The 12,350-nt window shown below is 41.3% G+C and overlaps 1 protein-coding gene across 2 annotated transcripts in view; it reads right to left on the bottom strand.

Annotated features, from left to right (window-relative positions):
• Positions 1–12,350, bottom strand: part of LOC113011632 (latent-transforming growth factor beta-binding protein 2) — an 89,184-nt gene that overhangs the window by 65,112 nt on the left and 11,722 nt on the right. For both annotated transcript variants that reach the window (XM_026151208.1, XM_026151207.1), the window contains exon 3: positions 6,515–6,785. In XM_026151208.1, coding sequence (XP_026006993.1) covers positions 6,515–6,785 — 271 coding nt within the window. The remainder of the gene's footprint in view (positions 1–6,514; positions 6,786–12,350) is intronic.

Below are 12,350 nucleotides of genomic sequence, written 5' to 3'. Positions count from 1 at the left end.
TTTCTCTCTGTATTAGACCTATGCAGAGTGCACTCTGCTTCCTGCCTTATGGCTGCTGGATAGGCCCTGCATTGGGTAAGTGGAAAACGATGGATGACAATCAAAAATCAACTGAAGTGTTGGCTTTAATTTACTGGTCTGATTTTTCTTCTCACATTAAACAGTGAACTTTGGACAGATAAAAGTGGAAACTCTACCTCAGGCCTAGAAATCTGCCTTTTCTCCAAAATTAGAAGACATTACGTTTGACCAAAAACAAATTATGGGGCCTGTTTCTGGTGGGTTTCCGTCCCACAGTTCAAATATATGTGAGGTTAATTGGTTTGTACGTTTCTAAAAGGTTTCATATTGTACAATGTCACTGCACTGTGTAAAACTGAGGTTTAAGCATAATCTCAGTAAGGTACAAACCACCATGTTACAGAAGGGTATAGTAGCAGTACCATCATGGGCACCACGATGTATCACTATAGCTAGAATAATGTACTTTCTTTTGCTGAAAGTGTGTCATTTATTTTCTACTGTGAAAGTCTTCAGACCTGAAGTCTAGTCTAAACATAACGGCTTGAATTCTATGTGGTATGAATTGCAGCTTTGTTATCTATGTAGCTGCCGACGCTGGCCCTGAGTCAGATCATGTAACAGACCAGAGAGAGATGACCTTTAGAGGGGAAACCTGCATGCAGCATACATCCTGCTCTACCCAGCTTTGTTTCCTGCAGAGAACTGATGTCAGAGAACGGCAAGGCAGTGAAGATTATATGAAGGACTCATGGTGGTGGTGGTGAATACACCCTTTACACATGATCATTGGCCCTGACCTTCATACCAGGGGCCAACTGTGATCTACAGAATCTAATGCTGACATCCCACCACAGACATTACAAGAAACACTGAAATGCATTTGTTCTACAGGTCAGAGGAGGAAGCAGTTATTGGCTTGCCATATACAATGTGCTGAGTTTTACGTTTTATGGTTAATCCCACAAAACAGGCAGTTAGGACATTTGGGACAAAGCTGAAGGGGGTCGGAAGAGAGGCTTAAGACTGAAGACAGGAATACAGGAGGAGGGAGTATGACAAGGAATTGTGCTTCCCAGAATCCCACAGCAAAGGAGGCTCCTCATATGTTTTGTCCATCCCACCAAGACTTTTATTTTATGCCGTCAAGCATAAATTCATTCAGTGGGGGTATTCATGGTGCACTTTATTCTCAGTCCCCCCACAAAAAAAGGCAGACAACAAAAGAAACAGTTTTTCTTGATGGAAGAAATTATCACCATGGATGAGATCATTTCTAATAAATAAGAAGTTAAAAAATATGTGATAAAAATAATTTAGATAAATTATTCATAGTCAAACCTAGGTCAACATAAAGACACGTGGCCATGAATAGAAGGTGAGGGTCTTAACTGAAGAGAAGACATGTGAATGATTTTTAAATATTCCACATTTTTTGGCAGATTTGATTTATTCTACTTCATAAATGTACAAAGACTAGAAGGAAATGCAGAGAGATGAGGACAAAATTATAAGACCTTAACTTGGTTGGTCATGAGATCGGACAGATGCTGAGCTGCCGCTCAAACAGTCAAGCACTGTTGATAAGCACGCATTTGGCATACTGTATATGATGCTGGCTAACTGGCTGCCTGTACAGATGTAAAGACATTTGGCTTATTTGGCTTAGTTGGGCTAAACATCTGAATAGGTAACTGAATAAACAATTTTTACACAATGAGCTAATAATGAGCTTAATTCTTTTTTCTTCTAAACAAACTTAAAGAGGTTTTTTTGAGAAAAAAAAGCTAGATGGAAGCCTAGAAATTAACAGAATACTGTGACTTGCAACAAGAAAACATAAAATTTTGCATGAAAAAAACAACATACTTTTGATCCATGCATGAGCTTAGGAGAAGACAGAATCAAATTGATATGGATTAACAGGGGCGTGTAATAGGAATGGACTGTACACTGAACCATCCTGGAAGACAAAGACCAAGCAGTTTCAAAAACCTGGCTATCACCATCCACCAGCCACATCAACAGCAAAGTGGGATACAAAGAGTGCAGAAGAGGAAAAGCAAGCCGAGGTGTGAGGAGCTTTGAAAGCTAGGAAGAAGTCACTGCAGCTCTGTCAGATGAATCTGGTCCTTTTAAGAAAAAGAGGGTGATAGGTGTAAAAAAGTTCTCAAAAGAAGCCTGACTGCAGAAAAGTCATACGTAGACTGTAAGATGAACTTCTCCTGAGTCTTGCAACAATCCAGCTGCCTCACAAGGTGAGAATACCTCCAGAGTGATATTTGACTCTTTTAACCTTGAGTAATATTACATTATAACATTATGATAAGGTATTTTGAATCCCAAAATAAATTATTTTGTGTTGTTTGTGCATAACAATGCTCAAGTGAGGCCTCAGTCACACCTGTTGGCGAACATCTGGAAACCTCCGGTCTCTAAGGAAAAATGTGCATTCTCTGACCAGTTGCGAGTGATTGCTGGAGGTCGCTGCCAATTGCTGTAAAACCGGTACAACCCCATTCATACAGGCTTAGAGACTAATCAGTGACTCCCTGGCAACTAACCATCACTAGGGCAACGTCTGCATTATGCAACTGGTTGGCAAGTGGTTGCTGGTAGTTGCTAGTAGTTTTCACTGAAAAAAAGTGTTGGTTGCAGCAGTAAGGCAAAACTTTTACTTTGAAGTTCCTCATTTCTACAGCTTGAAAAGTAAATACAGACAAGTCTGTGTCTTCCATGCAAACTACGAGCAATCTCCTAGTGACCAAAGTAATCACAAGCGCACCCTCTTTCCAGCTAGCAACTACTCACCAACTGGGTGGGGAATGCATTTTTTTTCCCTAGACAGGAAGTTGGCAGGAGTTCATTAGCTACACTCTAGGCCTGTGTGTCTGAGGCCCAAGTAATTTCATATTTACTTATTTATTATATAACACAATTAAAAACATAAATGGAAAACCAAAGAAAATAAATATTTTAGTCAAGTGTTGACATCCTAATTTCTTTCATGCAATGGCAATTTGAAAGATGATGTTGCAACATTCTCTATTTGGTTACTGAGTAAATAGTTAAGTAAAAACACTCTGTAACAAACTTACCAAACCACAATATGAATTTCGGTTACTCTGTGCCTAATCAAAAAAAGCCTGAGTCCAGACTCAGAAGTTTTGCTGGCCTGCCGAAAACTGAGGAAAGTATCAGATTCTCAGAGATGTTGACAAACCTCAGCCGCAGACACTACACTTTCCCTGTCTGCCGCCTCCTGACATTTGCGCAGTTGGGCTTCAAAGCTGAGTATTGACTGGACAGTGAAGAGGCCAAGCAACGTGTCTGGACAGAAGAATTACAACAGATCCGACTACAGTATATCCTGGAACTTCATGTTACCTTGTTGACTTTTTCTCTTGTTATCATTGTTTTTGTTCTTTCCCTCCTTGTTTGACTCATTCCTTTTCTACACTATTTCTTACTCTTGGCGCCACTTGACAGGCAGGGTTAGTAACAGGGTGCTGCTGACATAACAAGCCAACCCTGCTCCAAGTAAGACATATATAGTACCTCACACCTTCTGTAGTAGAATAATTACAGGAGACTGGCTGGATGCTGCATGCACCGGGAAGCTGCTATCTCAGTATATAAGTGAGGGCAAGGCCAGCATGATCTATCTCAGCCTGAGCATCTGTCCTCCCCTCTCCAGTCTTCTTACTCTTTCATTGAGCCTTGGCACCAGTCTTTCTAGCTTACTCTCACTCTCTGTGACCTCACGTTGCTCACGCTTTCCTGGCTTTGAAAACAGTGGAACCTCAGCCTGATATATGAAACCGAGACTTGCATCTACCACTTCTCCAGAGGGAGCACTGTTCCACCCCTTAAAGATCATTCTAGGCTGACAATGCAGAAAATCTGCAACAGTTCACAAGGGCTAAGCTTTAAATGTGAATCATACAAGCGCTCAAATAGTTTCCTGGAAGTGTTCAGAGTCAAGTATTCTAATAGCTATTTGATTAATGTTTAAATGAAGACATTTTATAATGTTGGCCGAAGCATTTATTCTGTTCAGAAAATGACAGAGAAATATGTTGGTCACAACAACTAATGCTTGGAAATTTGGAAACTTAATAGCACTTCTTACAAGCAGTTAGTCAGCTTCGGCAGAAACACGACAGTGAAAAAGTCATAGCTGGGGTATTCATGATTCAGAAACACTGTCGGCTTCGAAACAAAGTTGAACCTGCAGCCGAGTCTCACTATTTATCCCAGATCAGTGAGTCAGGACGCAAATATGTCCTGTGAGTCAAGAACAAAGCAAACATATGCATAGCAACTGTGCAATCTTCAGAAGTCTTGTATTGATTAAAAGATTTACTATGACTTCAAGATAATTGTTTTAGGAAGGAGGAAAGGGAAAAAAACTCTTTTATGAACCATCTGCCAAAACATTTCGTTAAGTTTTATTGTGCTACCACAAACACGTGCATAGTTCATCCAGCATAATTCCATAATACTAGCGAAAAAGCCCAAAAAGACACAAGACCCTGGCAATTAGCAAGAGGAGCGCCATAAATGTCAGACATAATTGAGCATTTTTCAGTGGGTTGGTGGAGAGAAATTACCCAAATGACAAATTGTCCAAAAAAGGAAATGATGATCTCAGTGCCCAAACGAATTATGGCACTTAAACTGACTTTGAGCGGATTAGAAAAGCACTGGGCCCGAGCCCAAAGTAGAGCACAAATTGACAAGATAAGTCTGAAGCTGTAAGCAATAAAAATCCATCAAAATATTCCCGGAAACAATTACTCCATTTCAACATCATTGACCAAAAATATGGCTCTAGTCATGGTAAAGTGATTAATCAAACCAAAAAGCCTTTTCCAACAAGATTGGAACTAAAACAGTCAGTCATCCAAGCCAAGAAACTATTAAGCCTGTCTGATTAGCAGTCTTTGGAGAATTTGCTGAATGCGCTGTGAAAGAGGCCTTCATCTGAGCAATTATTAGCTGGATACATTATAGTCGCAAAGTTATTCCAATAAATCCAAGAACAAGCAGAACTGGTCAAAGCTTAAAGAAAGAAAATAATCTCCTTGTACTATTTTAAGAGCAAATAGCATGGGACGCACCATGTTAGGTTTTCCTACCTTTTACAGATTTAACTTAATACTTTTCAGAGCAAGTCAGAAAATTCATACTTGCTTTATTTGATATTAGTTCTACTTAGTGTGTATTAAGGATTTAACATATGAACCCAGTCATCTGGCTTGATTTATTGCAATGGTAAACATATCCAGCACTAAAGTTGTTGGTAATGAACTGCTGTTTGTTCACGAGCCTTTAGATAAATTCTAAAAGCACAACGTGTCGATTTTCTGTAAGCCTGTCTGTATGAGAGCAATTGTAGCTGAAATAAATATCTCAAAACCACAAGAGCTGTATATTCACATGCATTCAACAGTGAAGTGAAAGGAAAAATCTGATGATGAGATAAAAAAGCAGGTTGAAATCGTATTCTTTATTTGCTCAGATTAGTTTTTCACACTCTCAGCTCTCTGCTCAGTTCAGCTACGGTTTGTCTGCTGCTCTGCACAGCCAGCAACCTGCCCGGTTCTCTATGTGTCCATAATCTGCTCTGTCACGTCTCAATATTCCATCTGTGTCCCGTTCAGCCTGAAATAATTATTCGTCTTTTATCTAACTACAGTCTGCTAGCTGCTACATGAATGACAACAGATGGCTAATCTGGTAATTGCCAATAGTAACACGGCTATCGTCAACATGTTAACACTAAAGATAACGGTTTAATAGTTTCGGTGTTGTTGAAACGGTATCTTTACTGAAAACCTTCATAAAGTGTTCAGTGTTATAAACATTAACTACTTCAGCTTTTTGTGAGCAGAGGAGCTTTGTGTTCGTCTGTCTGTAGCAGTTGTGAGTAAGGTAGAAGATGCAAAGATGGCACTGTTGGCATCAATACTGCTGCAGGAGTATCTTAATAATCTGAATATCCTTTGTTTTTTGGGGGGGGGGATAATCAACCTACTACCCAGTGCATCACCGTGTCCCATGAATCACTGTCCTGAAAGGAAATAAACTAAAGTGACAAAAACGTTTTTTGTGCCAGGCTGCTAAAATGCTTTTAAATTCCCTGTAACATGAGAGTTAGTCAGAGCTCATTCACAAGTCTCCAGTGGCCAGTTATGAATTCACATTTTTTAGCTTTTCTCATTTTCAGCTTTTTTTTCTTTTTTTAAACTGATATAGGACCTTCTACACTTTCTTGCACTTTTCAGTAAATCTAATGAATGAAATAATAAGTTATTGCTAGTTTGTTAGCTGATAGCTTGCAAACCACGAGTAGTACCTGCTGTATGTCATAACCTTTCCAGTGTGGCAGGCCTCAGTTTCTAGCTGAGAAAAGGCTTTAGTCTTCTGAGCACTGGCAAAGCTATGGGCTATTTCTGCCTAAAATAAGAAGAGTTAGGTAATCACTTACGCAGTGTGGGCTGGCTGTCTTGTAGTCGAAGGTCGTGTGGTCTTGGCCTTTGTGGTATCAATGGTGTCTCTTTCTGAGGGCCTTTTCTGTGATTGGTCTTTCTGGAAGGGGTTGGTGCCAGGTTGAACACGCCTCAGGGCACCTCTATCACGGATGTACACCTGTTCTGGAGCCACCTCTTCACAGCGGGCGCCCTGGAAGCCTGAGCGACACACGCAAGTATGTGGCCGGCTGCATGAGCCACGGTTTTGGCAGGGGGGCTGACAGTCAGCTGAAGAGAGACCACAGATGGAGATCAAGTTATCAGCAAGTCAAGTCAAGGCATGTACCCCCTGTGTACGAAAGGGCAGAAACAGAAAAGGCTTTGCCTGAACACAAGGGTCCACTTTAAATTGATTTAATCGAGGGGTCGTTAGTTTCACTTTTTAACCAAGTTGCTCCTATTCCTTCAGCAGAGCCCCGACCTAAGAGCCTGTAGGGGCTGTCAAGCACAATTTCTCTTGTGTTTTAAACTGACCTGTTTAGTCTAAATGTATATAATCACTTAGATTAAATCCTTACCCAATTTCACTCTGAGGTAAAGCCTTTAAGACAAGTTCATGGCTCTTTCCAGTGAAGCTGGTATTTCTATATACAGAGCTTTCCTAAAAAGACCTTTTGTCTCTGATCTAGAGTCCAGTATGTGCGTTCACTATAGCGCAGCCAGTTCAAAAAGGTAATAAAAGCAAGCAATCATAAAAAATGAGCAAATAGGAAAAACTGTGCAGAAGGCCAACTGCAAATATCTGACACTTCATCAAAGAAATGTCTTGTAAAGCTGAAAAACAAACTAAATCTGATGGGGCTTACAGTACTTAAGAGATGAATGTGTGCATAATATTTATCAATAGTCTGAAAATACAACGTACTGAGGTTATTTCATGGTCATGGAAAAATAATCTATGTCACTCTACAAGCCCACCCACATCCTCCAGACACTTCAAATACTGAAAAACACTGTGGCATGCAACTTACAGGAAATTCTGACTGATACTAATATTATACTGATATTTTGGAGTGAAACTTGAAACCAATTTTCAGCAATTAAAATTTTTTGATGTATTAATATTTGAATATTACAGTTTTATCACGCAATGTTCTTGACATACATGCATACAGTACTGTGCAGGTCTCAAGCTATCCCTCTTTTCTTCATATTTTCTTACAAAAATGCAAAAAGGGTTCAGAGATTTTTAGAAACATGCAGACATAAATGGAAGAACAGAGTCTGCACAATTCTAACAAGCTCGAAAGTCAATGTTTGGTATGACCACCTTATGACAGCCTAAACTCTCTTATCCAAGCATTCTTGCCAATTTTGTTTAAATAGTCTTCAGGAATAGTGCTCCAGGCTTCATGACGGACATTTAAAGGTCTCCTTTCGGTGTTGGCTGCATTTTGTTTCATTGTCTGTCAAGACAATCGCACATTGATTCAGTAATGTTGAGGTCCAGGTTCTGGGAAGGCCAGTCCATGTTTTTCTATGCACCCATACTTTTACAGTATTGGTACTGTGTTTGGGATCATCGTCAAGCTGAAAACTGAAGCTGTTGCCCATCAGAAGCTTTACCATGTTTTACCAATGGCTGGAGACATTCCCTTCCTTAAGAACAGCATTTTGACAGCCACCCTTCCACTGACACCATTTCTCAGGAGGCTTCTATGAACAGTCGATGGATCAGCTGAAGGACCAGGTCCTATATCAGGTTTTTGCTGGGGGGGGTCTCTTTCTTAAGGAAATGACTTTCCGATATACTGTTCTTTTAGGCCTAATACTTCCTGTTTTGTCACTCGCCCAGTTTCCTCAGACTTTTTTAAGGACACACTGCACACTGTGCCAAGACATGCCAGTCTTTGCTCCCATTTCTTTAGTTGAAAAATGCCAAATTACCCTGAACAAGACTCAGTCCTGTCTATTGCATATGATGTATTAAACACAAACAAATATGCAATAACTGCTTATTAGCTTTCCAGAAGTGTATTTCATGGACTCCTTAGCAACTTGCCGTAAAGATGCTACCACAATGATTTGCATACTCTGCTACATGTGCTACAGAGAGCGCTCAGTGGAGGCAGGGCTGCTCAAACTTATGTGGTGATGTCAAAATTCGTTTTCGAATTGCTCCGCAAAGTTTTCATATTGACTGTACCACAGGATATTTATGTTGATACCATATATATATCAATATCAAGCAGCTCTAATACAGATAATAAGCTCTCAATCTCGGGATACGAATGTATGCAGTTGACGGCCCTCGAGGATTCATGGCATTATCCTCAAACACTAAATCGAGCCACTGGTCTGTAGTGGCTAAAGCAAACAGCGGCGCTCTGTCAACATGGCTATGGAATGCTATTGACACAGATGCTGGAGTGGACACTGACAAATCACAGGCAGGAACGCAGCCACAGCTCTTGGCAGTGAGGAGCGCTGGCAGTCAGATGGACCCCACTGGGTGCGAACGGCGCTCTACCTGCTGCACACTTCCTGTTATTGCAATACTGGTATGACTTTGGACATTTTATGTTTCCTTTTAGTCTTGAGCAAAAGCACAAGAGGACCCCGAGGATGCTGTTTCTGATGACAGCAGATCAAACTGACAGGAGGAAACACGACAGCGCTGTGTAACAACTGTGGCGTCACACATTTACTTTCAAAGATAAGATATGAGTGCCAAATCTGCGTTTGTAGCTCTGTTTTTTGGTTTTCACATTAGAGCCCTTGAATAGTTAATTGAAAACCACTACATTATGCATCGTCAGGCTGTGGTATGATCAGAAATCCTAACAAATTGCGGCTTAAATATCAGACATTCACCGCTCTTTTCAGTTTCATGGTGGAGCACATTTTATTTAGACCACCTAATTCATTTCTTTTTAATTACTCTGAGGAAAATGTACACCCCATTTGATGAAGTGTACACATGAGAAGAAATGTGGTTGTAGATTTGTATGACTTGGTATGTGATCCGAATTTTCCATCATGGGATAAAACAGGGATTGTCTGAGCTCTACTTGGCAAGAATCAAAATACATCATCTAACTAAAGCACGAGCTGGCTGGATGCCACCGTCTTGTCCGGAGTCTGCTTAACCTCAAGTTTGTGGATGAAGCAGTGAATCAACTAGGCCACAGATTCCCGGGACATTATGCTGGAGGGACAAACTAGGTGTAATCAAACTGTATTCTTCAAATAGGCTTTTAGAAACAAAATGACCAAAGTGCACGGAGAGAAAAATAACCGATTCACGGCTGGCTTACGATGAGATATGTTCAATCGCGTGACCCGTTTTCAGCTGCGAGGCGCATAATTGACACCAGACAAACAAATGCTGCCTGTGCTCAGTGACTCTGGACCTGACATATGCCCCATACGAACCTCACATAGGCCGTGACGCCGTATACCGTGGGTATCTGTGTTGTCTCTGTGCCCTGCCTCTGGGCTGTTGAGCACATTGTCACAGTAATTGCTGCCGTCCAGATTTGTCTTGCACATCATTAAAACTAATTGCCTCGCATTCCATCCATTTCACAAATATGCGCAGCAATTATTACTTTGCGAGAGTAATAATAAAATGAGAATCCATTGGAAATAAAAGAGGAGAAATAGCAAACATTCCTGGCATTTGCCGCTTCAGCCTTAATTATGAGTGAGGCAGACGGGCCAAGTTTTTGGAGTTTGCGTCCACATCCAGTCATCTGAAAAGAGGGGGGCTGCTGGACGGGTATCGAAAGCTTTGATCGATGAGCGCAAACACGCTGATCCACACACATGAGAAATGAAGGAAAAAATCTTTAGTCTTTAATGTCCAAGTGGCATCTTCAAGGAAGTGCTTGACAGCTACGGTTAAAGCAAATCTCCATCCAAAATTCACTCATGCAGTGAAGAAACACTTTCCTTTAAATTGCTTCATTTGGGAAAGTTCTTGTTTGCATAATAACTCCTCACCAATATATAAGCAATGCCAGGGGTTTTACTGTTTATAGTTTCTTTATTGGGTTACAGTTACCTCATAACTTCAGGTTTGCATGTGCACGTAAGTCAGACAGATTCTTGTGCCTCTTCCTCTGGTCTCTCGTTTCCAGCTCAGCGCTCGTTTCCAGCACATTACAGTCCACCAGAGATTTGCCTTCCCTTCTCTCTGATTCAAAGTAACACAACCCATTAAATCTTTACAGTCCTTTCATTCTGCAAAGGGTGACCTGAAACCATATCTGACACAATACAAACTTGTAGAAAAATCTCCTCGCTTTACACAGGTCAGAAGAGCAAGCAAGAGGTAACCTGACATTTCTGAAAATAATATTAGTATTGAAAGCCTAATCACAATAATCTCAGGCAGGACCCGCTACAGGCTGAGAGCATTATGCACCATTATGAGATTTAGAGGCTGAAAGCTGCTCTGGAGATTAGAATTTAGTACAATGTGATAAAGGGCTCGACTACAAACCCTGAATCTCAGAGGCAGGAAGTTGGAAAATAAGAATGAAAGTGCAATTTGAGCAACTTGCTGCAAGTTTGCAATCTCCGTCCACATGCATGCGGATGCAATGTTTGCGAAGAGGCTCAAGATTCTGAAAGGCATTCAGAGCATCGCAGGCATGAGTAAAAATCTTGTGACTCAACATGTAGTGGGGTAAACCTCATGTGATGACAGCAGGAGGCTCTTTTTAGGAGTCACCACAGAACCTGACAGATCTCATGAAATAGGTCGAGTGTTCAGGATTGTGGGGGCCACGGCGAAGAGACAAGCTGAAAAAAATTCCGCTCATCTGGACTCCCTGTCCACGGAAGAAGTAAGAATTGGTCTATTGAGCAGTTAATACAATTGACCTTCAATGCTAACCATTTCAAGTGAGTGTTAATCTCTCCGCAACATGTGATTTCCACATGGCTGCTGGAGCGAGTGCCATCATTTCATGCATTCCCCGAATGCTAACTTTGCTGTCTATACCCAAACTGCTGTTACTGTAACTTTGCAAGCCTTCATTAAATGCTCATAAACACACATCTCTATTTTTATAATTAAAACCATAGGGGGAGTGCGCCTGACGCTGTGTGACTGATCCCATATTTTCTCTTTGTGGTGAAGCTTACAAGGGTAATATTTCACTAAATTAAGGTGCTTCTGTCATAGACGTGCAGTTACAGTCACAATGTGGGTTTTTTCTTTGCTTGTTTGTTCCAGTACAGTAGTTAAAAGCTTTTCTTTTCCAAAATCTCTGTGTGTGTGTGTGTGTCTGTGTGTGTGTGTGTGTGTGTGTGTGTGTGTGTGTGTGTGTGTGTGTGTGTGTGTGTGTGTGTGTGTGTGGAAGGGGGGATTTGTTAACCTACATCTGACCCATAACAATGTATACATTACTTTTAGCCATGCTGCTGTGTGCCTCTGCCACGCCCCTCAATCTCCCACATTCAGCCCCTAATGGGTCGCATGCTGGGCCAGTCTGTTTAGGATATCTGGATCGGGGGGGATTGCAGCTAGTAAAGCTGACTCTGTGAGACGTGGTGCTCTCCAAAAACCCACAAACCCCATCCTCGTGAGGGATCACAATCCCAACAACTTCCATATGGTCTTTAAGCAGGAGGGTGCTGTGATATATGGTTGGCTATGGGCTGTGAGAGTGTGTGTGTGTGTGTGTGTCGGTGTGTGACTGAAGGAGAGCGGTGCTTGCTGTTAATGTTCATCTGTAAGTGTCACTCAAGCTCAGGCTTTCTTCTTGGGGTCGCTGAACGATCTACTTCAGCAGATGGACTTCTCGCAACACGATGTCACGAATAAAGTGTCGCGTGTTAATG

Source organism: Astatotilapia calliptera, chromosome 19 (genome assembly GCF_900246225.1).
Source record: "Astatotilapia calliptera chromosome 19, fAstCal1.2, whole genome shotgun sequence".
NCBI classification, from domain to species: domain Eukaryota; kingdom Metazoa; phylum Chordata; class Actinopteri; order Cichliformes; family Cichlidae; genus Astatotilapia; species Astatotilapia calliptera.
The sequence above is the reverse complement of the archived record's forward strand: the minus strand, read 5'-3'. Positions and strand labels throughout refer to the sequence as shown.